Below are 27,926 nucleotides of genomic sequence, written 5' to 3' on the forward strand. Positions count from 1 at the left end.
CACAGGCACCTCATAGGTTTTCATTAGGTCATTCAATCACTTACGCACTCACCTGGGCAATAAACTCCTACTGAGCATCTCCTTTGTGCTGAGTTCTGAGAATTTAGCAGCAAACAAAACAAACTTCCTTAGTCCAAAGAGCTTACATGGGAGTTCCTGACTTACTCCTCAGAGCCACCCAAATGTGCATATGTTAATTAGCAAGAAGAACTTGACCATTCCATTGTGTCACTGTGAACAACCACAGCACATCTGAGACAGGGGCGTTTGGTGGGCAAAGCACTGAAACAGAGTAGATGAAGAGATGGAAGATGACAGAGAGAGAAGGAAAAGGGGCAGGGTGGGGGAGGGGAAGGGGAGAGAGAGGGAACAGATGGAGACGGGATGAGCAGGAGCAGCAAGGGGGATAAAGACAAAGGTGGAGCCAACAGGCTTCTACGACTTAGTGTGAGCTTGAGCAATTACTCCAATTGCTTCCCTTGTCTTTAAAACCAGGCCACAGCTATGGTGAGGATCATTTAAGACAACGTGTATGAAAACACTTGGTAATTTACACAGCACTGTAAAAATGGAAGTGACTCTTCGTTGTTAACATTATTATTATTATTGCTAAATATGTCAAATGATATAATTACATAAACTTTTAAAAGCTAAATACAAATACCTCAATATTTCCCTGTCTGGCCCAAGTAAAGAGGAAAGCATAAAAAGCAGATGATAATGTTGACCGCAGACACTATCAGCAATATCACAGTTCAAATACTGAGGGGGAAAGGACTCGGTTTAATCTCAGACTATGTACTTTTCAGTCAGTGCTGAAATTTTCTGGGGAAACTTGGGATGCCACTTGACACATCTTCCAAACCAAACCACAGGATACAACACATCTTTGCAAGTATATCTGAGTCTTCAGACTATGAGAGAAAGGAATAATAGTTTTATAAACATTTAATTTTTTTCTACGTATCTGTCTATGAAAAACCTGATGTCTTAATATTGCTAACTAGTTTACTCTTTTTATATAACTGAAATGCAAATTTTTTTCAGAGTTAAATCAAAAGGGGATTAACAGCCCTAGAACCCAATGAGCTAGACTGTATAGTGGAGCAGAGTCTTATGTCAGAGGCTAGGTTTTGAGTCTGCTCTGCACCTCTCCTAAGCTGTGTCACCCCAGATACCTCAGGCAAATTTCTTTCCCTCTTGGTTTCTAAAGTATAGCCGTGCACCTGCCTCTTAGAATGACTGCAGGTACCTTTTACAGAGTCAGTCTTGAATAAATGGCAACAGTGACATTTTTGTTAATGACAATTACAGTAAGAATAACATTTCCCTGATGGCCTACTTGATAGAGACAGAACCATCAGACACCTGCCTTGACTAAAACTTCCCCTATCACCGCGGACCACCATGGACAACATCTGGCCTGCCTGTAAAACCTGTCTGAAACTGAATGATAAAATTTGGCTAAAACATAGCAAAGTGTTCAAGGTCCTATACTAAACAGACTGCTTACTAGTGTTGCTTACAGCTAACACCCCAAGTTAGGTTGTATTCCTTATTAAAAGCCTCAGATGATTCTATAATGATAATAGCAATTATTTTAATTCACCAAGGATTTAATTTGTACATACCAGGCACTCAGCTAGTATAAGTCCTCAGAATTATACTGTGAAGGAGACGATGCTATCACCATTTGACAACTAAGGAAAGTGAAACTCAGGCCAGCTGTTGATCTTATCTGCAAACACAGAGCTAAGAAGCAGCAGATCATGGGTGAAACCCGGGACTGTCTGGCTTATCTTGATCTAAACTACCTGACTGGTCCATCCACCTCAGTACATTCTCACTCAGATATGAGGCTTTAATAGCACATCTCTACTAGAAATATCTGATGAGAATTTAAGACTTCGGAAATGTAAAGTTCTAACTATATGTATGTATTATATGTGTACATATTCTAACTACATACATATATATAGTTCATGAATTAGACTCAAGATGCCAAGAATATCATTTTCAGGGTAAGAACTTCAAGTAGAGAAAAGTGACTGTGATATATAAGTCATGACTTGCAAAAAAAAAATCTATTAATTAATTGAAATAGAAAAATGTGAAAAATACATGTAATTTATATATTTTGGAGGCACGCTAGAAAGAACTGTTAGTAAGAGTTAAAGTTGGTTTCTCCAGGTACCTACTTTCTGAGCAAACCAATTAAATGTTTTTGGCTTAAAACTGTAGTGTCCCAAAGTGGCTTTTATATACAAAAACTGACTGTCGGTGGTAAAAACAAAAACAAGGAAACAAGGCAATTAGTTATTGACAAGCAAAGCAAACCTGGCACAAGTGAAACTGCAGATTAATCAGTGCTAATTAGGCAACAGCAAAGTTTGAAAACTCTTGAGAGGTAACCAGCCCTATGTACTTCAAGAGGAGACCCCCAAGAGGCAGGATATGGGATGTTTCTCAGGTTGGCCTCAACATCATGGCTCCGGAAATCTTTTCAGGGATATAATGGCCCTCTTAGTTTGCTCTTCTAAAGGAAATGTATGGCTTTACCAATTTTTAGCACAATTTAAGGTTTAGATTTGCTCCAGAAACTACAATCTAAATTAGATTGAGCAAAATGAATGTCAGAATATATCCAGAGACAACGTGTGATGTTTTTCCCTTTTGCATCCACATTGTCTCTTGCCCCTGAACAAGAGGTAAATATTGCTCCACCATATTATCAAAACCCTGTGTAACTCATTTATCCTACTGATGGCCAGAGTTCAAAGATATGTTGTCATACTGGTTAACCTCTCTCCGAGGTGAGGAGCTCAATTTCAATCTTGGAGGATATGACTGTTGAATGAAAAGAAAAAAGAACAAAAAAATACACAAGCGAGACTACCTGGCTTCTCTACTCCTGTAATTTAAGATAAAATCAGTGCTTAAGAGTAAATGCTTTGCTACTGTATCAGGTCACATATCGAGCTGGAAGGACAACCCGAACAAGCCAAAGTGAAAGCCTTGAACAACTAACCTTTTCTACCATATATTGCCTAACTCATTTTCATGTGATGTGCAACTATCACACAATGAAAGTTACTTGGAAAGTGCTATACTTCAGAGCTCACTGGCATATAAATGTAGATTTTTTCCCCTAAAAATTCTATATGAAGTATCAGTAGATATCTATTAACTTAAAATACTTGAATATTTTTACTAAGGTCCTTGCCACGATCCTCCTCATCCTCCACTTTCCTACCCCCATGCAGGAGGCATACGTAGAAACCATTTAGATTATACCAAATATGTATCATTGTTCCTACTTCTATTCCACTTTGTTAGGCAACCCATCTTCCTAGGTTCTTCATCAGCTTGGCACTCAACCAAAGACTTTTCTTTGTAGTTCATGGTCAGTATATGTATCCAAAGCCTAAATCCAAGGGGAAGGGGCAGACGGCTAGTACTCACTGAAAGAAAGAAAATGATGCACAGATGGGGGTGGGAGAAGGGAGAGAAAGAGGCCTAGAGTCAGCCAAGAGCCCGTCACTGGCTGCAAAGTGGGAGCCCAACCTGGCCAGGCAAATCCTAGCTTGTAGGCAGAGCAAAATAAGAGCAGACATGAGACAGGAATTCACGCACTTCTAATCAAACATGCTTGTCCTGCAAACGCAGTCAACCTTGACAGTGTTACTATTAGAGGTGGTGGGTATTCCACAGTGAAATCAGGATCACTTTCTTCTTCATTAAATAATTTTGTGAGGTCTGACAACATTTAGAACTTAACCAAGCTGTCTCTCTGTGTTCTTGTACTCACTGAAGATATCGTAACAGTAAAATGCCCACCCCACCCCCACTAAAATAACAGGCAACAGAGATTTCAGAAAAGTCTCTGTAATTAGTAATATACAACAGAGTAAGTGACTGAAGTGGGAGAGGGGTATTAAACCGCCATCCACAGAACCGTAAAACCGTTTTGTACTCTAAACATGCACACTTCATCACACACCCAGAGTACTAGCTGTGAATCAGTTCTAACAAAAAAATGAGGAGGGGGGTTGGGAGGCAGCGCTGTCATTCCGCACAAGCCGACGACACCCCATACTCTACCTGCACCCACCACGAGGGCCTTGGGCTCACAACTGAGGATGCAATGCAGGAGGGAGATTGAGCAAACGTTGGAATTGAGGAAGGCCACCACGCAGCCCAGCTTGGCCAGGCCGAACCACACGTGAATGAAGTCGGGCTCATTGCTCATCAGCAGAGCCACGGTATCCCCCTTTTTCAGCGTGGAATGGTTCAGGAAGACGTGCGCCACTCTGTTACTGCTTCTGTCCACGTCCTGATAGGTGTAGACGTCTCCCTCGTAGATGATGAAAGGTTTGTGGGGCTGCTTCTTGGCATGGATCAGGAACTTATCCAGGACAGTGACTAGCTCCCCTTTCAGTCTGTACATCTCCAGCCGTAACCCACAGCGGACCACTTTCAGCAGGTACCAGAAGTCGTCCCAGAAGTAAGGGTACAGGATTTTCTGCAGGAAGCCCAGGAAGATCACTCCAGCCCCTAGTCCTGTTAGCCATGACAGGAGCATGGGGGCCACAGGGCCGGAAGGCAGCTCAGATCCCAGCCCGGCCATTGTCCTCATCCAGGCGCACCTCTCTGCGGAGACCGTGTGTCTTTAGCGCTCAGGTCTGGCACCTGAAGTTCTTTGCCAGACTTTCCAGGAGGGAGAAGGGAATCTCGCAAAACAGAATCAGAAACTTGCACAGAAAAACTCGCCCCAACGAGGGCTGGGGATAAGGCCTGGGACACCTGGTGGATGAGCAGACAGCTCAAGAAATCAGTGCAGATGCTCACAGGGGTCCGGGTACCTCCGCGCCCCGACGGCGGCCCGCTCCCTGCCGGGCTCTGAGGCGCTTGCCAGTCCTCTCCAGGCAGGCTGGGTCAGTCCTCGGTGCCTGTAAGCTCCCAAGCAGAACCTACCACCTTCAGGGGCAGATGCTCTCCTTCTCAGGGTAGTCTTTCCGGTGCCTGCAGGTTAAATTCGAACCCGGAGAAGCTGGGGTGGCGACGGCTGAGAAATGTGGCGGCTTTCGGTCTAGATCCGCGCGATGCGGCGCAGGGTCTCGGGGCCACGCCTCCGTGCAGGGTGTCCCCGGGTCTCGTGGGATCGCGGCTCCGCCTGCCCGCCAGCCCCGCGCTCAGGGGCACCCCGCCGGCGCGCCGGGTCGCGGCGCTGCTCCCAGGTGACGGCCGCAGCTCCCCTCGGGCTGGCCTTGGGCTGGTGTCCCCCTCCTCTGCTCCGCGGCGGCGGTCCCGTCCGCCTCCCGCCTGCCCCCCGCCCCGCGCCCCGGCTCCTCCCTCGGCGCGCGCCTCGGCAAGGGCGCCGCGCCCCCGGGCCCCGGGGGGAGGCCGCCGGGCTGCTGGACCTGGGGCGGAGACTTCACTCAATCACTAATCACTAAAGGAACTAAACGAGAGGCTGGAGGCGAGGGGAAGAATCAAAGGAAAAAAAAAAAAAAAAAAAGCCAGACTGCCAAGGGTAGAGCGGGGTGGGGGCGACGAGCGCGGAGGCAGGCAACAAAAAGTATTCATGAACTGAAACAGATAAAGGAATATTTGAACTGTTTGTTCATAAAACATCACAAAGTTGGCTTGTTGCTACACAAAAAGTATTTTTGAAAACATTAATAGGTTGGTGTTGATATTTATACTGAAATTCTATCCTTAGGGTGCCTTGACGGTATTTTTAACAAAATTTTCTAATATTGATTGATGTGGGAGCTTAGATCCATTTCCACATCCATATTTTTTTAAAAAGTATAAAATGCTGGCTATTATTTTTCCTTAAAAATAACATTTTTCCCCCCACTGAGATCATTTAAAAAGTTATCAAGACATGAAACTAAGGGCTCTAAAGGAGGGTGAAGTGAGAAGGAAACAGGTAATTGCAAAGAATAACAATAAATTTTATACAATGATTAAATTTTACTGAAGATAAACTGAAGGGTGTTTAATTACACATTTTTTTTTCTTCTTGCAGACACCATCATCCCAGCTCTCTGCTTTTAGGAAGCGTGTATAAATGTTTAATTGCACATGTTGCAATGATTAAGCATTGCCTCACACTGTCAGCCTTCCCTTCTTATTCTGCCTTATGTTCTGCAGCTGGGTTCTAGCTAACCTCAGATTTCCTAAGAAAGAAAAAACTGATAACTCAAAGACAGACTGGTTATTAACCTCAAAATGATTGACATCACAGTGAAGAGCCCAGAAGACATACAGGCTCTTAAAACCCTTGTGGATAGATCAAGAAAATGCTTTCTAAATTTATTCAGTAGCTCTGGTCTTTTCAATTCAGAAATATCTCTCCATTTAAAAAAAATTATTGGTCTCAAGTAGTTTACAACTGAGAAGTCAGTTTACAATTTGAAGAGCATCTTTAACATTCTATTCTCTTCTCTCCTAGCTCTAATCTGATTCAGTCACCTCCTAGAAAATATTTGAAGCAGAGAATAGAATAAGGAGCTCAGACTTTTGGATGTCCAATACAAGGAAAATCTGTCCTCCTCTAGTGGAAAAAAATAAATAAGTAAGGAAGCATATGTTTGCCATCTTTTTAATTTGTAAAATTAAAAACATTATGCACACATTAAAACAATTACCATCTATTATTACCATTGTCTCATGAAGGGAAGGATTTATTTCAACATTAAATAAAAGGAAGGGGGTACTGTTATAATAAAAGTCAGTCTTTGAAAATAAATAAAATTAACTTCATGAAAAACTCATGTGTTACATTGATTTTTCTTATCATGGACCTCCTAACATCATTCCAGGGTATGGAACTAAATTTTTAGCAACTACTGATATAAGTGAGTTGAGAAAATATTTGGCACTGTAAATGTGAGGCCATTTGATTTATTAGAAGAACTAAAAACATATGTTGCCAAAATTTATATTGGCCAAGGCCAATTCCGTGCCTGAAATCTCACCACAAAAGACGGAATCATTGATCATCTTGGGACAACTAGCAGTATTGTGTGTATTCTTGCATCAGCCGTGTATTGGTTCTAATTTTTCCAGAAATTTTATATTCACTTTCAAATAGTGCCAAAGACTGTTAAGTACAAATAGATATAATTACTAATTACAAATGTTAATTATTGCAAAATAGGAGAAAGACAGTAAGAGTAATCACAAGGAAGTAAATTTATCATTTAACTAAAATAAAGAGAAACGTGCACATAGTCTAGACATTTCTGTTAACATTCCTTTTGATCAGAGACATCGCAAAATTTCTGTTTCCCCTTCAGGAAATATAAAAAGTTTTATGTTTTTTAATGTAGTTTGAAAATAAATACTGTGACTAAACACAAATCAATATAAAACAAAAAATCTTGCTTTATTTTCAATCTAACTATGTTCTCCTCTAACCCTTCCCCACTTCTGATTTGACTTTCCTGCCTAACCCACTCCCAACCCCCTCTGCACCCTCAGTTACGTTGAAGATGAACTGTTTAGTGAGAAGATCAAAGTAAAACTGAACAAAGCATCATAAGATGGGCCATGACATCTTACGCCAGTAGGATTTTACCACTGTAACTTAAAATTCTGACTTTTGTACAAGTTATTTGTGTCCATGTATTTTCTGATAAAATGCTACAGCAGTTGCATTTTGGGTAATGGGAGGTTTGGGGGAGAAGGCAGAGGTTTAGAAAGGTCCCAAATGATGCTGCGTTGACACCAAAATACCGTAACAGGTGTCTGTACCGGGCCAAGAAGTTCCTAGACTGCAGCTGGTACTGGGAAGGGGCTGGGGTGGAGTAGAACGTATGAGGAAAGTAGATGGTGAAACAAGGGTGAGAAATGCTGAATCTGAGACTTATCCACTTTAAAATTCTGTCCAGGAACAGAGTTTTGCTCACGTTTTAACCACTGTTTTACTCTCTGAGTATAGCTTCGTTTTTGATGGGATGTGTACTCGTCTCACAACCTATTTGTTTGTGTTAACGAGCAATCATTGCCCAGAATATTATTCCTCACGGGGACTCACAAAGCAAACTCAACATTGACGATGATGCTTGCCCTCAGAGGGCTGAAAGGTATTAACGCTACTACATGTCTTACATACATCAGACACTTCCTGAAATACACAATTTTTATTGCACCAAATAAGTTATCCTATAATAACAGTCTGGGGAACAATCCCCCCCCCCAAATTAAATATTTAATTGTCATTTTTGCCACAGACAACAAACTATGCCTAGAAACTTCAAGCCAATCAGGATTCTGTCAAGAAGACTTTTTACACACATACTTTATTTTTGGTTTTTAAAAACAGCTTGCTTATATTGGATGTAATTTTCCCATTTGTGATAACTTCCCCTTCCTCAGTGTTGGTGCAATGTTCTGTTTGGAAAATTACTTATGTAAAGTTGTATCACTAACTCTGAGTCCTCAGGGCAGCTTCGTTTCTATCTTATAAGCCACCTACAGGCAGGCAGATGTTTGTGAGATAAATCACAGGAACTCTTTAGCAACTTTCATTAGGAATTAACAATGTTCTGAATATTGTAATGAGTTGTTCTATGAGCCCCTATTTTTGCATGTCTGATGAGGTCTTAGATTTAGTCTCCAAGGTGTGGGAGGGGAGAGTAGGGCTTCTGAGGTTCAGAGTGTACATCTAAATTCTTGACATGTCCTGCAAATTTACAACACTTAAAAATTTTCCCCCAAAGACTTACTTATAATAATTATTTCTCCCTGGGTAGGTAGGTGGTCCAGAGCTGGCAAAACTCTGCAAACTTCAACCTGTGCCTTCCACTTGGAAAAGTAAGGCAGCTGCTCCAGCTCTTGCCTATTCCCAGTCACCAAGTTCCTTACAAAACTAAAAACAGACTTACCATATGATCCAGCAGTCCCATTCCTGGGCATATACCTGCAGAAAAATATAATTCAAAAAGACACCTGCATCCCAATGTTCATAGCAGCACTATTTGCAATAGCCAAGACATAGAAACAACCCAAATGTCCATCAATAGATGACTGGATAAAGATGTGATATGTATGTGTACACACACACACACACACACACACACACACACACACACACACACACAGGAATACTACTCAGCCATAAAAAAGAATAAAATAATGCCATTTACAGCAACATGGATGCAACTGGAGATCACCATTCTAAGTGAAGTAAGCCAGAAAGAGAAAGAAAAATGTCATATGTTATTGCTTATATGTGGAATCTAAAAAAAAGGACACAAATGAACTACTTATTAATTATAACTTAGATGATTGATTTCTTGAATATGTATAAGCACATTTGACTGTCCTTTATGATTGGATTACTGCATTTTGTTGATTTGTATTTTGTGGTTGTCTTTATTTCTTTGATAACTATGTAAGTTTAGAAAGCTAAAGCTCTAAACTGTTCTTAGAAACAATGAACAGTACATATATGTAGATTTTAAATAAATAAAAATAAATAAATATTTTAAAAGAAGAGGCCAGGGAAGTAAATTTTAAATAAATAAAAATAAATAAATATTTTAAAAGAAGGGGCCAGGGAAGTCACCTCACTTGGTGGTTCTTTGTTTAGCTTTCATTTTAAAACTTTTTATTAAATGAAAAGTTTCAAACATACATAAAGATAGAGATAATTCAAAAACTGTTATTGAACCGAACTCCAGTCCACTCACCCAACCCATAGCAAAGCCAGCCAATCAACACCTGATTGTGGTGAAGGAAAGTACAGCATTTATTGCAGGTGTCAAGCAAGAAGAATAGGCAGCTCATGCTCAAAAGACCTGAACTCCCTGATGTCTTTCAGGGAAGGGTTTTAAGAGGCAACATTAGGAGTTGAGGGTTGTAGGGTATGTGATCAGCTAGTGGACTTTCTTCTGGTTGGCTAGTGTTGAGGTCATAGGATGATGTTTCAGAATCTTTATCATCAACCTTCTGATTCCACCCAGTCTGGGATCTACTGCTTGTAGTCAGCATGTAGTCACCATTCTCCACCTGGGCGGGGGTCTTAGTTTCTGCATGTCAACTCAAAGATATGCATCAGATTGTTATGTAGATCCCTGAGAGGGAACTAGGACTCTGTTTTCTCTCTGAACAACTGTTTAAACTATCATTGTTTTTCTTTCTTAACTGCTTTTCCTTTGTTTCTGCTTCCCCGCACCTCTCTAACTAGTAACTGCTTGAGTCAGCTTTTTGGAACTTGGGGAAGGTCTAGGAGACCAAAGCCTTTTTTTCTACAAACAAGAAATGGGGGACACAGAGGGGCTTTTGTACCTGGGAAGGCCCTGTAGGGTCCTAATTGGTTTCAATGCCCCCTTTTCTTTGATACTTGTCAATCCTGAGGGGAACAGAGGTGGGACAAGAAAGAGAATAAAGTTTTGGATTGAGAGGTTAATTACAAACTTGTTAAGGGAACTTGGTTTTAGAGGGACTTCATTTCATAATAACTCCCACCCTCAATGTGTTCATCACCTAGATTTCGTGATTGTTAACATTCTGCCCAATTAGTTTTAACTATTTTTTTTGAAGTATTTTAATTACAAACAACATAGAGTATTTCTATCCTAAATACTTCTTGGTACAACTCTGAAAAATGGATGTTTCCCTACCTAATCACCATACCATAATCACATTGGATAAAACTAACAATAATTCTTTTAATATCACCTCATACTTAGTCCATATTTAATTCCTCCCAAAATATCTTTTGGAGTTGGTTGGTCAGAATCAACTCAAGGTCTGAAGTCTCAGTTCTATTTTAACCTGAATAGTCTTTATTACAGCCTTTATATCTTTTCCCAAGACATTTCCTTGTTAAAGACATCAGGCCAGTGGTCTTGCAGAGTGTCCCAACTTCTGCATTGGCCTGATGCTTCCCCATGTCTCCTTCAACATGTTCCTTTTGTTCCTTGTATTTCAAGTAAACTGGGAATTAGATCTAAGAACTTGATGAGACTCAGGTTCACTATTTTTTGGCAAAACTACTTTGTCGGTGATGCTATGTACTTTATGTTGTAGTTCACTACACATAACATCCAGTTTATGAAATAGCGCTTCACTACTGATACTGAAATGTAGCTTACTGTATACACTGCTCTGCACCTTGCTTTCTTCAATTTGTATCCCTGTGATCACAATCCATCACTATGCAGAGATCCTCATTTTTTTTCTTTTTTGTGGTGACATATACTCCTTTGTGTGCTATTGTCATAGCTCAACACACTCTCTACCGATGGGACTGTTTTCAATCTTTTGCCATCACAAATACTGTTACAGTTAATGAGTCTGTGCACATGGTATATACTTTTGCCCATGTGACTTTGGGATAGCCTCCTAGAAGTGAGATTGCTGAAAGACTAAACGTACCTGTGACTTTTCTGGATATTGTCAATTTACCCTCCACACCAGTAGTATCATTGTCAAGCTCACCGCCAACGTAGGAGAGCACCTGGGATGTGCAAGAGCAGTTTCTAATAAGACTTTCATTAATTTGGAAATGTCAGGGACCATATGTAATGTTTCCTCAAATATGTTCAAGTTAATTCATGTTACATATTGTAAAGGTTTTGGTTCTGTGTTCTAACACTATTACTGAAGTGTTTTGTGCCTCTTAAATGTAAATTTTTCTTTTATTTTACATGGGCCTATAATTCAAAACACATTTCTATTTTATGATTTTGGCCATGCTAAATCTCCAGCCTATACTATATGGTCAATTAGAAAAATGTATTTCAAACAAAAGCTAAATTAAATCAACAGATCTTTTCGGAGTTGAGAAGTACGGCGATAATGTGGCCTCTAAATCCAGACCATACACTTCAAAGCAATATTGCTCTTCAAATTATTACAAGAGTGTATGTTCTGATTTGCTACAGGAGGTACATGCAAATTTTGGCTCATTTGTTTAGTGATATCCATGAACTGCATAACATAGTATCAAATGAAAACCTAAAGGTTAAAGATAAGAAATTTTTGATGCATGCCAACAGGAAAAATGTGTCAACTCTTGAAAAATCAGACTTCGAATCTGGAGAAAGATTATAAAAGACCTAATATGGACCTTTCTCAACGTGGCAATTTCATGACTAGAACTACAAATTCGATGTGTATTTTATTGTCAGTGAAAGACATCCAATAACAGATGTAGAAAGCCTGCTACTCACAGCTGTGAGTTTCCAACAAACAGTCGATGCCAGTTTTTGTGGCTCTGTTTCAACAAAATGAGAACTGGAACATACACAGTGACTGACACCCTTCTTTAAAGATTAGGGTATCCAGGACATGACTTCCAGCAACGACATGCTGACAGAACCTCTGGCCAGAGGGTTTACCCAGGGGAGGGCAGGCGCAGGGCTGGCCCTGGCTGCTGTCATTTGGCCACATAATTTGTCAAAGCTTAGGCCACAGGAGTGCCTCATGCAACTCAAGACCCTCTTTGACGAGGCTCTAGAGGGAGTGTTAATTAGTTAAGTCATTTCTCATCAGGGAAGCTTGTGCCTGGCACTCTAACTGTGCCCTGACATAACATTGCTGGATCGCCAGTCATGTTAAGTATAAAGAATCTGGCCTTCCAGATCACCTAGTGATACCCACCTGACATAGCGACCCACACTCTCCTGGATATATTCATCCAGACCCAATAGACCAAAGAGTTTTCTGTATCTGCTCTTCACTCCCAGGAGCCTGGGGTCTGGTCTCAGTGGTCTTGCGTATCAGCAAAGTGGTTGCTCATATCAGCAAAGGTTGTCCAGTTAAACCCCTTGATGTGAATAATCTTCATATCTTCAAACTCAGGTCTTCATGTTCTTCGGCTTCCAAAATCACACAAGACTAAAAAATTCTAATTCATATTCTTCTCTTGGCAAACCCTTTCCAAAAATTCCACGCACTTATATAGCTTATTTAGTACCCACCTCTATGCCAACAACAAATGCAGGGAAAACTGTAAGCTGAGGCTACCTCAGTGCTGTATTGCCTAGTGTGTTACTCACTTCTTCGGGACAAACTTAAGATCCCCTCATTTCCTCCAGGCATTTAATCAGTACATATTCTTCATTAGAGCAGCTTTTGTCCTCCTCACTGTCATTGTGGATATCCTAATAGCAGGCCACGATGCAGAGAAGCTGCATGACAAACCAAAGGGCTCAAAGTAGGTAAATCAGAGATAAAAATCCACGGCCAATAAGGCCCACATTCTCCGAGGCCATCCATATTACAGAGCTTGGAAGGCATAAGCCATAGCTCTCACCTCTCCATAGTCATTCTACCTGGGCCTTCCATTAAATAAAGCAGAGTTTCCTTGGCTGATGTTTAGGGACCAAGCTAATACCCCAGGAAAACTTCTGCCTTCCTTTCCCTTCTCCCCAAACTTGACCCTTGGCTTTTACTACTGCCTCCCAGCACTAGCCCACAGGACCCTACCTGGTTGCACCTCTCTTTCACCAGCCCCAGTGCTAAGATTGAAGGGCCCGGATATATGTGATGTGATAATCCTGTCCTCACATAACCACAGTGCTCAGCTGCAGCAGCAGGTGGAATGGGAGGGATATAAGCCCCACTGCAGCACACGAGGAACTTGAGTAGCTTCGTGTTTCCGTTTAATCAGCAGAACACCAAGGGGCCCAGTCCGCCCTCTTTTAGCAGCAAGCACCCACTGGAAGACTGATGAGTAATGTTGCCTGATATCTGAAGGACCCCAGCCCATATGTGAGAGAAATATCACTGCTTGGACCTACTTTTGGGGCTTCTCCACTAAACAATGCTGCAGGCGCTAACATCAGCAGGTTGACAAGTAGGTCTTTCAACTCCTCAGCTGGCCATCCCCCACTGACTCTCACCTTTGATGGTTCCTTAAACTACCAATGTGCCAAAGGTTAATCTGATGAGAGATACATTCACCAATATTTAACTCACTTGGTAATTTGCTGAACTATTGAGAATGTATTTAATGTTTCAGGGTTTTTCTTTGGTTTTGTTTTTGCACCTCCCTCTGTTGCTCCAATACCTTAGATTGCCTTCGTTCCTCCCAGAGGCCATCAGAGAAATACTAGGACGTATGTAAGACAGTTAATCCAGCAGTGCTGCCACCAGAGGCAGGGAAGTGGCAGACCCAGTTGCAGGAGTAGGGTGACACCAAGCTGCAGACAGGTCTAAGGGTCAATCTATACTTTCAATATAAAACAGAAGGGTCAGCACAGGGTCAAGTGTAGATGGTGAGCAGAAGAAGATGTAGGAGGAGGCAGGGACCTCATTTAGCAAAATGGAAACTTTCCAAATTGTTCCACTTTTTCTTCCTGGGCACAAAGCTCAGTATCTTCCTCACACTAGATTAGGAGAAGGGTGGAGTAAAGGTACAGATGGTTGGAGATTCATCATGTAGCTAGAATGAGGAAGTGATTAACAAATATTAATGAGGATTTTTTTCTTAAGGCATCTTAATTATTTATTAATAATTAAGGGTTATTTATTTGAGGGTTAAAGGATGACTTCAGCATATTTTAGAAGACAGAATGGAAGGACTAGAATATACAAATTACTTTATATTTCATTGCTAGGAATTATGATTTATTTAAAGTGCCAGTCTAAGGCCAAGACACTCATTTACTATTCCACTTGCATCAGCAACTCCTCTTCTGCTTTTAGTAAAACCAGTAGATTGTTTTCTGATGTGTGCTCATGAACTGTTTGACATTCGTTTAGACTTGGATTGCAGAAGGTTTTGGAAAAAAATGCAGGCTTGTTCACTAAAAATAGAGATTCATCAACATGGATACACAGAAGCACCTACTACTGAGGCATTCACAGCAATTAATCCAAACATTGTTTTTATATCAAAACATCAACTTCAGTATTTTTTAAAATGTTGGAAAGATAATATTTACTGGCATTCATCTCATGAATTTCCATTTAAAAACAGTCTTAGAAATATTTATTTTCCTACAGTTTTTCTTTTTATTCACCTGCGTTGTGATATTATCCCTCCTGTTTGTTTTAACTTCATGACAAGGTAAGTAATTCAGAATTAGCTTGTGTGTATATGTATGTATGTGTGTACATATATTCTTTCACTAATATCAATAATAAGACATATTATTACTAGTCAAATTTAAATTGTTCTTTGGTGACTCAGTGAGTTTTGTTGTGAATATTTGTGTTTTTAAACAACTTTATTAAAGTATAATAATATATAATAATACAAAATGATATAAATTCAAAGTGTACAATTTACTAAGTCTTGACATATGTGTATGCCTATGAAATCATCACCACAGTCAAGATAATGAACACATCCATCAATTCCCGAAGTGTCCTCTTTTGAAATCCTCTCCTTGCTGCCACTCCCCACCACACCCGCCCCACCTGTCCCCGAGCAAATCCTGACAGTGCTTTCTATCATTCTATATTAGTTTGCATTTTCTAGAATTCCATGTAAATGAATTATATAATGTGTACTTTGGGTTTGGCCTGGCTTCCTTCACTCGGCATAATTAGTTTCAGGTCTATTCTGCTGCAAGTAGAAACAGTTTCTGTCTTTATACTGATAAGTATATTGACTGCATTGAATGGATGTGCCACAACTTGTTTATCCACCCACCATTTAATGACTACTTGTATTTTCTCCTAGTTTTTGGTCATTAAAAATAAAGCTGCTATCTATGAACATTATTGTACAAATATTTGCCTGGACACATGCTTTCAATTTTCTTGAGTAAATAGCTAGGGGTAGAATGGCTGAGTGGTAGAGTAACAATCTATCTAACTTTTGAAGAGATTTTCGAAATGTTTTCCAAAGTGCTTGAGTAACTTTTTATTCTCATTAGCAGTGAATGAGTTTCAGTTGCTCCACAGCCTGATCAAAACTTAGTAAACTAAAACATTTTCATTTCAGACATAATACCTGTGTAGTGATCTGTGTAACAATATCTCACTGTAAGTTTAATTTTCATTTCCCTAATGAGTTATAATGTTGAACTACTTTCCAAGTGCTTATTTGTCATCATACAGCTTCCTTGCTGAAGTGTCTATTCAAATCATTGGCCTATTTTTGTACTGGATTTTTTTTTCTTGTAGAGTTTTGAGAGTTCTTTTCACATATATTTTGGAGAAAAGTTCTTTATCTGTGTGATTTGCAAATATTTTCTCAAAGTCTCCAGTATGTTCGTTCCCTCCTCCCCCCCAGTTTTCTTAAGAATATCTTTCAAAGAACAGAATTTTTTTATTCTGAAGAAATCTTATTGCTCATCTTTTTTCTTTTATGGTTCATGATTTTTATATCCTATTTAACTTTTGTCTAACTTAAGGTCACAGAGGTTTCTTTCTACGCTTTCTACTTGATGACTAAGAGTTTTATATTTGTGATTCATTTTAAGTTAATATTTTATACAGTGCTGGGTATGGATTTAACTTCATTTTTTTTTTGGTATATCTTTTTTCTTTTTCTTTCTTGTAAGTTCCAAATATATTAATGAGTAACATAAATTACCAAGTGAATAATTTGTTTCTGTATTGTTTAATTTCTCATCTAAATATGATTGTTCTTAATCTGCATAGTTATAAATATGCTATCATTATAAAGTCATTTAATTAAACATTGTTTTATCCACCTCAGTAGTAATCCTGTGAGCATCACCATATTTAGATGGAGCAATAAAACTATACATTCACTCAGATGCATTTCACCATCTACCGGGGGGAAGGTTGGCTTTTCTTCCTGAAGGAGATACATTTATAGGAAAGGATGAATTCAAAGAGAATTATAAGAGATACTTGACATCAGTGCACCATTTTGCTTAGCAAATGAAGACATTTCCAAAGAAATCTTTTAACCTGTATGAGAAAGAAGTCCACACCAGTCAGGACCCAAACACAGGAGCTCTCAGTTAAACCAGGTCTTACTGCACCAGGCAGCTCTTAAGAAGCGAGACACGCTGCTCTGCTGTTGAGCAATATACCAGATTTCATTCATGAATGGTTTGGACTGGCCACATAGCAGCTTCCCTCACCTCAGTGGTCAGTCCAACCCAGATCAGCTCTGCTCACTAAAGCAGAATCAAGTTATTGATACTGGGCAACGATCTCATTTTATTTAAATTTATGGTCAGCCTACTAGCTTTTATTTCCATAGAAACATATACCGTTCACTTCTTTAATGGATTTATATTTGGTACCTGCTGTGTAGCAGATGTTGATAGATTCTGGGGACACCACATGAAATACCACACCACAGTCACCTCTCTCAGGAAAGAGAGGCTGACATGAGACATCCAGTATGATGGTTTGTATAATGGATGAATGAAAAGAGTGGATTAAGGAGCAAAAGGAAAGCTTTCTTGAGGTGCTTGGGAGAGTCAGAAAAGTCTTTTTAAAGGAAGTAATATTTAAAATGAGCTTTTCTGAATTTTCTCATAACAACGCGGAGGAGCACCTCAACCGCAGGCCGGGAGTCAGGCTACCTGGGCTGCACCTGGACTTCCGGTCACATGGCAGAGTTACCTGGCCTCCGTGTTTTACACTGGCCACCTACCACTGAGACTACCGTGTTCATTAAAAGAGATACATAAAGAACAACACTGTGTAACACACAGCATGGTTCTAGAAAACGTGATCCATTCTTGCTTTCTTTGCATTACTGGATGCTTAGTCACATCAGGCATTAGAGTGACACCCTATGGCTCAGGACTCACAGGGAAGACAAGCAGACACAGAGAAGCCGGTCAGTGATAGCCACAAAGGTAATTAATCCGAAATAATTTCCAGTTAATTTACGACTCTTCCTAGAAATAGAATGTACTTCATTTTCATTCTTCTTGACTCTAAACAGGCTTAGATTCTGAGTTTACCATTACTGAATAAGGTGGCACTTGAAAATTTATGATAAAATGAGTATAATTTTTAAATCTTCACATTGTTTTAAGTGAGATAACCCTTTAATTATTTATCAGTTGGATCAAAGATTAAAAGTATTTGTTCTTTAAAAATTTTAAGTATTTTCCTTCTCACTTTTGATTATGTGAATCTTTGTGAAGATAAGTTTATCTGTCAGTTTCTGGAAGTTACCTGTAACATTTGGTCCATGAAAAAGAATTATTCTTTCCAACACATTAATACTTTATTGAACAAACTAGATGATGTCCCTAAAGATCACATCTCAGAACTGCAGCAAGTACAGGCAGCCCAGCCCTAATCACATTCACCCTTTTGATCATTTATTCCTACCGTTCAAAATCTCTGCTGCATGAAAATTCATATGAACAAAACCTGTGCCTAATATTTATATCTCATTATCACAACGCAGGTGAATAAAAAGAAAAACTGTAGGAAAATAAATATTTCTAAGACTGTTTTTAAATGGAAACTCATGAGATGAATGCCAGTAAATATTATCTTTCCAACATTTTAAAAAATACTGAAGTTGATGTTTTGATATAAAAACAATGTTTGGATTAATTGTATCTATACATCTACTGCTTAGGATAAATCAGCCAAAGTTTGAATAAAATTATTTGTTACATTATCCTTTTTTGGCAAATTTATTGGTATTTCATGTTTGTTTCTTTAGCTATTTCACAAGTGCTTATTCACTACAAGAACATGTTTGTGCTCACTGAGCTGAGAAGCAGGCATAAGGAGTCATCACATTTACACATGTGTGTTAATCCAGGGCAGATTCCGTACCCTGGGGGACATTTGGGGTGCGAATTAAAGTTTTCAACCAATCTGTGCTAGATTTATACACAAAACATTTAGTCTGAAATCTCTTATGCAATGAGTATGGCTGAAATGTCAAAGCATGATGTTCTAAAGAGGAAAGCAACCATAGAATTTAATGAATGTTTCTCCCAACAAACCTGCATCTTTGCACTTGGGTACTCCTTGTACCAATCCTATTGACTAGAAACTGTACAGAAATTGAGGTGCCATCTGGATGAATCAACCAGGAGAATTTACATTGGCTATTTAGGTTTTAATTGGGAAGAATTAAACTGGATATCACAGTGTGCTGACAAAATAATAATAAATAAACTCAGATGACTGCTTGTGGGAAGTAGATGTATTTTAGCTTCATATACACTTCCCGACTGATACATACCCAGGACTGGCCCCTTGCATGTGAGGGGCTGTCCCAGGGAGTGACCATAATGGTTACTTTCATTCCCTAATGCTACCACTAGGGACCCCTTTCCTTTCATTGCCTATGACTGGCTTCCTTGTCCTCCACACTGAACCTTAGTCTTTTGGTACCCCCAGAGTTTTGGACAATAAGGAGGGAAATAACGAGGATGCTATTTGAAAAAGAAAAGTAGAAAGACTCCAAGATGGGTTCTTCCTCAACTTAATGTCTTACCAGCAAGCCAGATTTTCAATCTCCCAATTAAACTGTCACCTCTTGAAATTCCCCAGCCTTCTCTTCACTGGATTTCTAGTGCAGATTTTACAAAGAATCGTCAGGATAAAATTTTTTTTTTTGTATAAAGCAGAGCTAAAAATCTCTAATATATAATTAAACCTCAGGGAAGTTGATTGCAACTGGTTGCGAATAAGAGAAACCAACTTACACTGTAGATTTAAACAGAAAGGGAATTGCCAAAAAGTCTAGAGAATCAGACACAGGCAAGGCAAAAAACAAGGAGGCTGGGCACAAAGACTGTGGCTAAAATTGCACCACCAAACACCACGTGGATGCAGACATTTCCTTCCAGATGGATACTGGATGCGGCATCTGGCACCTAGGTCCATGTGGCACTAGAAAGTACACACTGTTGTCCCACGGTATCTGTAGCCAAGAGTAATTTGTGCTGCCAGATACATTCTTGCTCCAGACCAAGGGCCTAGAAGATTGTACTTATCTCTCACTTCTAGGGGCCAGAGAAAGAAGGTGTTTGGACAGTGGAATAGGAGTGTTTCTAGCAAGAGAAAGGCCCTACTTCCTCAGGAATCTTGAGGTGCTCTGGCAGTATAACATTGGTCAAGTTATTTAATCTCTCTGAGCCTCTGTTTGCTCATCTGTAAAACAGGTTGACAGTAATACCTTCCTAATAATGTTGGAATTTCATCTGTGGTCTATTTGGGCTATGGTGATATTTCACAGCCTCCTTTCCTTCTCCAGCCCTGACTTCACAAGAAGGACTGCCCTGAGGTGGAGGGAAGGAGTGACCCCTTGGCTCCTGGCAGCAGGACACCATGAGGCAACAAAGAAAGTAAGAAGGAAACTAAGAGTTTTCCTCCTAGCAAATCTAGCAACAAATTGAACGTGATTTAATCAGCTGTCAAGAGTTTATAATAAATAGTTCTCATTTCCACAAACAAGGCATTTCCTCCTGATCAAGAAAATGTTCTTCCACTTTAAGAATCACTGCTTTAGGCACTCAGCTGTCCATGGCATGGCCAGATGCATGTGCTTCAAGGAGCTGTAAGTGTCCAGGAAGACGTGCAGCTGGACTATCCACACTTACAGTGGTTATCAGGAAAGCAGCCAAGATGGTGGAGTAGAAAGACCCTAAGCTCACCTCCTCTCATGAGCACACCACAATCACAACCAACTGCAGAGCAACCATCGATGAAAAAGACTGGAACCTACCAGGAAAAATCTTCTACAACTAAAGACATAAAAGAACCACAACTAGATGGATAGGAGGGGCTGACTTGCGACATTAACAAATCCCACACCCTCCGGGTGGGTGACCCACAAACTGGAGAATAATTATATTGCAGAGGTTCTCCCACAGGAGTGGGAGTTCTGAGCCCCACATCAGGCTCCCCAGCACCGGGGTCTGGCATCGGGCAGAGGAGACCCCCAGAGCATGTGACTTTGAAGGCCAGAGGGCTTGATTGCAGGAGCTCCACAGGACTGGGGGAAATAGAGACGTCAATCTTAAAGGATGCATGAAAAAATCTAATGTGCACTGGGACAAAGGGTAAAAGTAGAGCCTGGACCAGCTGGTCTTGGTGGGTCTCCTGGGGAGGCGGTGGGGAAGTGGCCATGTCTTACCCTGGGGACACAGACACTAGTGGTGGGCATGTGGGGGGCATTCATCTGCATGAGCTCTCCCGGTGGCTGACATCTTGGGTCATTAGCAACAAGACTGGGCCCCACCCAAAAGCCCTTGGCCTCTAGTGAGGTGATGCCTCAGGTCAAACAACTAAGTAGGGGGGACAAAGCCCCACCCATCAGCAGACCGACTGCCTAAAGACTTCCTGAGCCACAGCCACCTCTGGACACACACCTAGACACAGCCTTGACTACCAGCTCTGCTCACAAGTGGGCCAGAACCAGCCTCTCCCACCAGGAAGCCTGCACAAACCTCTAGACCAGCCTCACCTATCAGCGGCCAGACACCAGAAACAAGAAAACTACGATCTCACAGCCTGTGAAACGAGTCCGTAAATGCAGGACAGACACTACCCTCGGAACAGCTGGCCCCTGGCCCTTGGATGACGAGAGTGGAGTTCTCTGCTGGGATACACAGGATGTCCCCTACAGAGGGCCACTTCTCCAAGGTCAAAAAACATAACTAAACTACCACATACATAAAAATACAAACAGCAATTTAGACAAAATAAGGCAGCAGAGAATATGTTTAGAAGGAACAACAAAGCCCCAGAGGAAGAACTAAGTGACAAGGAGACAGGCAATCTACCTGAGTGAAGGACCAGACGACTTGACAGGGGACTTCTACCAAACATTTCAAAGACAGTTAACACCTATCCTTATGAAACTATTTCAAAAAAATTGCAGAGGAAGAAACACTTCCAAACTCATTCTTCGAGGCCATCATCACCCTGATACGAAAACCAGATAAAGATATCACAAAAAGAGAAATTACAGGCTAATGTCACTGATGAACATAGATGCAAAAGTACTCAACAAAATACTAGCAAATCGACTCCAACACACAGTAAAAGGATCACACACCATGATCAAGTGAGATTTACCCCAGGGACACAAGGATCTGTCAATATCCACAAATCAGTCAATGTGATATACCACATTAACAAATGGAAGAATAAAAACTTGAATTGAAAAACATGATCATCTCGATAGATGCAGAAAAAACTTTTGATAAAATTAATATCTATTTATGATAAAAACTCTCCAGAAAGTGGGCACAGAGGGAATATACCTCAACACAGTAAAGGGCCTTATGTGACAAACCCATGGCTAACATCACTCCCAACAGTGAAAAGCTGAAAGCACTTCTTCTAAGATTAGGAACAAGACAAGGGTGTCACTCTTACCACTTTTATTTAACATATATTTATTCAACAAAGGAGGCAAGAATATTTAACGCAGAAAAGACAGTCTCTTCCCACAGTTTGTTTAGGAAAAAATGGACAGCTGCCTTTAAAAGAATGAAATTAGAACATTCTCTAACACTTTGTACAAAAATAAACTCAAAATGGATTAAAGACCTAATTGTAAGACCAGATATTCTAAAACTCCTAGAGGAAAACATAGGGAGAACACTCTTTGACGTAAATTGCAGCGCTATTCTTTTGGGTCCATCTCCTAGAGTAACGGAAATAAGAACAAAAATTAAAAAATAGGACCTAAATAAACTTACAAGCTGTTGCAAAACAAAGAAAACCATAAACAAAATGAAAGACAACCTACGGAATGAGAAGAAATATTTGCAAACAATGCTACTGACAAGGGATTAATTTCCAAAATATACAAACAGTTCATACAGCTTCATATCAAAAAACAAACAACCTAATCAAAAAATGGGCAGAAGACCTAAACAGACATTTTTTCCAAAGAAGACACACAAATGGCCAGTAGGAACACGAAAAGAGGCTCAATATCACTAAATATTAGAAGAATGCAAATCAAAACTACAATGAGGTATCACCTCACACCAGTCAGAATGGCCCCCATCAAAAAGTCTACAAACAATAAATGCTGGAGAGGGTGTGGAGAAGAAGGTACCCTTCTACACTGTTGGTGGAAATGTAATTTGGTGTAATCACTATGGAGAACAGTATGGAGATTCCTTTAAAAACTAAAAATAGACTTACCATCTGATCCAGCAACCCCACTCCTAGGAATATAACTGGAGAAAACTCTAATTCAAATGGTACATGCACCCCAGTGTTCACAGCAGCACTATTTACAATAGTCAAGACATGGAAGCAACCTAAATGTCCATTGACAGATGACTGGATAAATTAGTGGCCTATATATATAATGGAACATTACACAGCCATAAAAAAGAATGAAATAATGCCATTTGCAGCAATACTGAAGGACCAAGGGATTATCATATTAAGTGAAGTACCTCAAAGACAAATATCATATGATATCACTTATAAGTGGAACCTAAAAAAAATGACACAAATGAACTTGTTTACAAACCAGAAATAGACTCACAGACATAGAAAACAAACCTATGGTTACCAAAGGGGAAAAGGAGGTGAGAGTGGTAAATTAGGAGTTTGGGATTAACAGATACACACTACTATATATAAAACAGATAAACAACAAGGACCTACTACTGTATAGAACATGGAACTATATTCAATATCTTGTAAAAACCTACAATGGAAAAGGATCTTAAAAAGGAGTATCACTTTGCTGTACTCCCAAACCTAACACAACACTATAAATCAACTGTACTGCAATAAAACATAAATTAATTAAAAGAAGAATCATGAGATAGAGAATTTTTCAAACATAGGAATGAGCTTCAACACCTCAATAGCCAAAGTAAACTAAATGTCCAGTAGAATGACACTTTTGAGATGACTTGAAAGTTTTTGAATTTTCCCTAATTTGCTAGTTTAAATTATTTTACTCTTATTATTAAAATGATTTTTAAAACCTGACAATTAGCTCTCCAAACAGTGGGCTGTAACCTGTGAATCAGACATGAAATCAATTCAGTGAGCTGTGACTAACATTTTTCAATACGCTAGAATAGAAATTATCAGTGAGCATATCACATACTGTGTTTTGTTCCCTAACGCCTTTGTTTCATATATGCATAAAGCTTTTTGTACATATACACATAAAGTTATATATATGTAGGTATATACATATTGACTTATGATTTAAAATACTTCTAATACCGTGCATCTTAGTCAAAGAAATAATGAAAACCATTGCTCCAGAGGACTGTGCACTTTTTCACATACTTGTAGACTAGAGAATAACTTCAGTTTTTCACAGCAGTGGTCTGGGAGAGGGGACACTCTGTGGGCAGAAGGGACAGGTCAGGGTAGTAGAACTAGAAAATGTGGGCCACTCTCAGGACCCTATAAGAAATGTAATTAGAAGCTGATGCAGAAGCAGGGAAGCAAAGGACTCCATGCTCTCTTCCTATTGTCCTTCACCCAAGTCTCAGAAGGCTTGAACTCTTTCTCCAGGTCCTAATAATCATTCTGTGGTTGAGGAGATGATATCCAAAAGGATTACAGCCATGGGACCGGGTTCCTGTCATCTCAAGTTAGAATTTGTGATGAATGACCCCTGGGAGGGCTTGAAGCACAATGCTGCAGTCTTCAGTGTTATCACTGCTATATTTGGGCACAGCACAAGTTAGGTAGGCTATGTGTATAGTATAATTTCTATAGGAAATAAGTTCCATTTCTGAAGAACTGACTCAACTTTCTAATGATTTGGTAACTTCCTCTATTAGTTCTAAGTAGAAGTGGGGGCTGGTGAAAAGTCATGTGGACCATAGAGGAAGTTTCTCTCAGCTTAAACACATAAACAAGCAGTAGAAGCCATGTAGAAATTGCTTTGTAATTTTTTCATAGTGCAAAAACTCTTTAAAAAGCTTATAAAGTATAAGCATGTAATTTGGCATTTGCATAAATTAACAGTAATGCTAGAAAGTTTTAATGTTGTCATTTTCTGTTATTACTCATTTTCAGATCTCCCTAAAACTGAGTTATTATTAACTTGAAGATGCTGACAGCCCGACTTTTTTGTTCTTTTTATGGCAGGGAAATATAATACTATCACATTGATCTTCCTGTGTCCCACCCTCAGGTACCAGGACAGTAGAAGGTGCACTGAATTGCATAAACTATCTGCTGATTGAACATTGTTCTGTAACTCACCGTGCTTGGTGTGGCGTGGTCCACAGGACACGGAGCTACAAACAATAACCCTCGAGAATGCAAACATTATCTCTCACTAGAGCACTAGACCATAAACTGCTAGAGAGTAAGGAACGTAAGAGCTAAAGAGAGTGGATTTTTTCCTTTTCATTTTTTAAAAAATTGATATGTAATAGATGTATAACACCAGGTTAGTTTCAGGTATCCTACATGATGATTTGATGTATGTATGTAGAGCAAAATAATCACCACAACCCGTCTAGTTACCTTCCATCACCCCACGTGGTTACAAGTTTTTTCTTCTGATGAGAACTCCTAAGATTTACTCTCTTAGCAACTTTCACACATACAATATAATATTATTACCTACAGTCATCATGCTGTACATTATATCCCCAGGACTTGTTTATTTTATAACTGGAGGTTTGTATTTTTTGACCATCTTCACCCATTTTACCCCAATTCCACTGCCCACCTCTGGCAATCACCAAACTGTTCTTTGTATCGCTGAGTTTCTGGTCTTTTTTGAGGGGGCAGAGGATTCACACATAGGTGAGATATACAGTAAATCTCTTTCTCTGTTTTATTTCATTTAATAATGCCCTTGAGGTTCACTTGTCACAAATGGCAAGATTTCATTCTTTTTATGGCTAAATAATATTTCATTGTGTATATATACCATATTTTCATTATCCATTCATCCATCAATGGACACTTAGGTTGTTTCCACGTCTTGGTTATTGTAAATGATACCGCAATTAACATGGGGTTGCAGATACCTTTCTGAGTTCTTGCTTTTGTTTCCTTCAGATAAAAACCCAGGCATGAAGTTGCTGGATCATATGGTAATTCTATTTTTAATTTTTAATTTTTCTGTTTTCCATAGTGCTTGCACCAATTTACATTCCCATCAACAGTTCACAAGAGTTCCCTTCTCCATATCCTCACACATACTTGTTATTTCTTGTTTTTGTGATAATACCCATTCTAACAAGAGTGAGATGATCTCTCACTTTAGTTTTAATTTGCATTTCCTTAGTGAACAGTTATGTCGATCACCTTTTCATGTACCTGTTAGCCATATGTATGTCTTCTTTGGAAAAATGTCTAATCTGATCCTCTGCCCATTTTTTGACTGGATTGCTTTTTTTGTTTGTTTTTGTTTTTGTTTTTTGCTGTTGAGTTGTATGAGTTCTTTATAGATTTTTAGTGCCAACCCATTACAAGACGTATGACTTGAAAATATTTTCCCCCATTCCATAGGTTGCTCTCTTGTTTTGTTGATAGTTTTCTTTGCTGTACTGAGGCTTTTAATTTTGATGTAGTACCACATGTTTAGTTTTGTTGCTTTTGCTTTTTATGTCAAATCCAAAGAATTACTGCCATGACCAATGTTAAAAAGCTTAGCTCCTGTGTTTTCTTTTAAGAATTTTATGGTTTCAGGTCTTATGCTCAAGTCTTTAATACATTTTGAGTTGACTTTTCACTCACTCAGTTTCATTCTTTTGCATGTGTCTGACATCATTTATTGAAAAGACTGACTTTTCCTCATTCTATATTCTTGGCTCCTTTGTCTTAAATTAATTGACCAGGTATGTGCGGGTTTATTTCTGGGCTGTCTATTTTTTCCCCAGTGTTCTACGTGTCTATTTTTACGCCAATACCATATTGCAGAGCAGGGGAGATGGAAGTGAAGTAAAGGATGTATGTAGAACTTATCAATTACATTGATGGAGAAGGAGAAGTGAGTCCCCAAAAGGTTAACCCTAGGTCTGGATGTCTAGGGGCAACCCATACATACGTGAAAGAAATCAAAGTGCCATCTTGTTAGAGTTAACAAAACGGTAAATGTATTCAAGTATCCCTCTTCAAACCTGGCACAGCTTGCCTGACTAGAGGGAAATAGATATCCTCAGTATTATCTTTCATTTAATAATGAAAAGCAAATCAATCATAGATTGACTTATATATAGATCATATTATAAACAAAAGATTAATATAAAAATTCTGAAAGTCCTAAACTCAGCAAGAGAATATAGCTCAGATCTTATGTGTATGATAAATCATAAAATTTTTACTTGTCTCTCATGTCTTGAACTCTAAGGCAGTTACTCGTACTCTCTTAGCTTTGTTGACACGCTCATGATTTTGTCTCTTGAAGTTGAAAGTGTGTTCATAGTCCCTTATTTACTCTACATTTCTGCTCTTCACTTAGCAATTCCTTTCCAACAGCTATGGCAGCCAAATGGTGGGTTATTTGTGCTATGAGAAAAAGGGAAGGTCTTTAAGGAAATATGCAAAGCTTTAACTCCATTACATTAAATGGATGTAATTTCTTAATCTCAGAGGGGAAAAGTAGAACTATACTGGAACTACTGAATACATCCTGTAGAGATAACTAAAATACTTCTAGGAGTCGAGGAAGATCTGTAGTTAGCTGGAGTGCAGGGAGGGAAGCAAACCCTCTGAGAAGGCCTGGCTCAGTCACTTCTGCAGAAAAGAGCAAACCAATCAGAATATTCACCTCACTCTCCTAACGTCTTCTCGGAATTGCTGGCTTATACGGTAACTCTATGTTTAACATTTTGAGGAAATGCCAGGCTGTTCTCCAAAAACCTTTCCATATTTAATATTCCCACCCTCAGTGTATGAGGCTTCCAATTTCTCCACATTCTCACTAAGGCTTGTGATCATTAGTCTCTTTGGTTATAACCATACTAATAGGTGTGAAGTGCTATCTCCTTGTGGTTTTGATTAGTGTTTTCATGGTGAGTAATTATGTTGAGCATGTGCTGCATCTATTTGGATCTTTTGCTCATCTCTTTTTTTTGTATATG

At 39.5% G+C, this 27,926-nt stretch overlaps 1 protein-coding gene across 1 annotated transcript in view; it reads right to left on the reverse strand.

Moving 5' to 3' along the window:
* The window catches only part of SLC27A6 (solute carrier family 27 member 6), a 51,936-nt gene extending 46,576 nt beyond the window's left edge, over positions 1-5,360 (reverse strand). Inside the window, exon 1 of the mRNA XM_031673105.2 lies at positions 4,102-5,360. Coding sequence (XP_031528965.1) covers positions 4,102-4,636 — 535 coding nt within the window. The 5' untranslated portion in view covers positions 4,637-5,360. The remainder of the gene's footprint in view (positions 1-4,101) is intronic.
* Positions 5,361-27,926: the final 22,566 nt, after the last annotated feature.

The sequence above is a fragment of the Vicugna pacos genome, chromosome 3 (genome assembly GCF_048564905.1).
Source record: "Vicugna pacos chromosome 3, VicPac4, whole genome shotgun sequence".
Lineage (NCBI taxonomy): Eukaryota > Metazoa > Chordata > Mammalia > Artiodactyla > Camelidae > Vicugna > Vicugna pacos.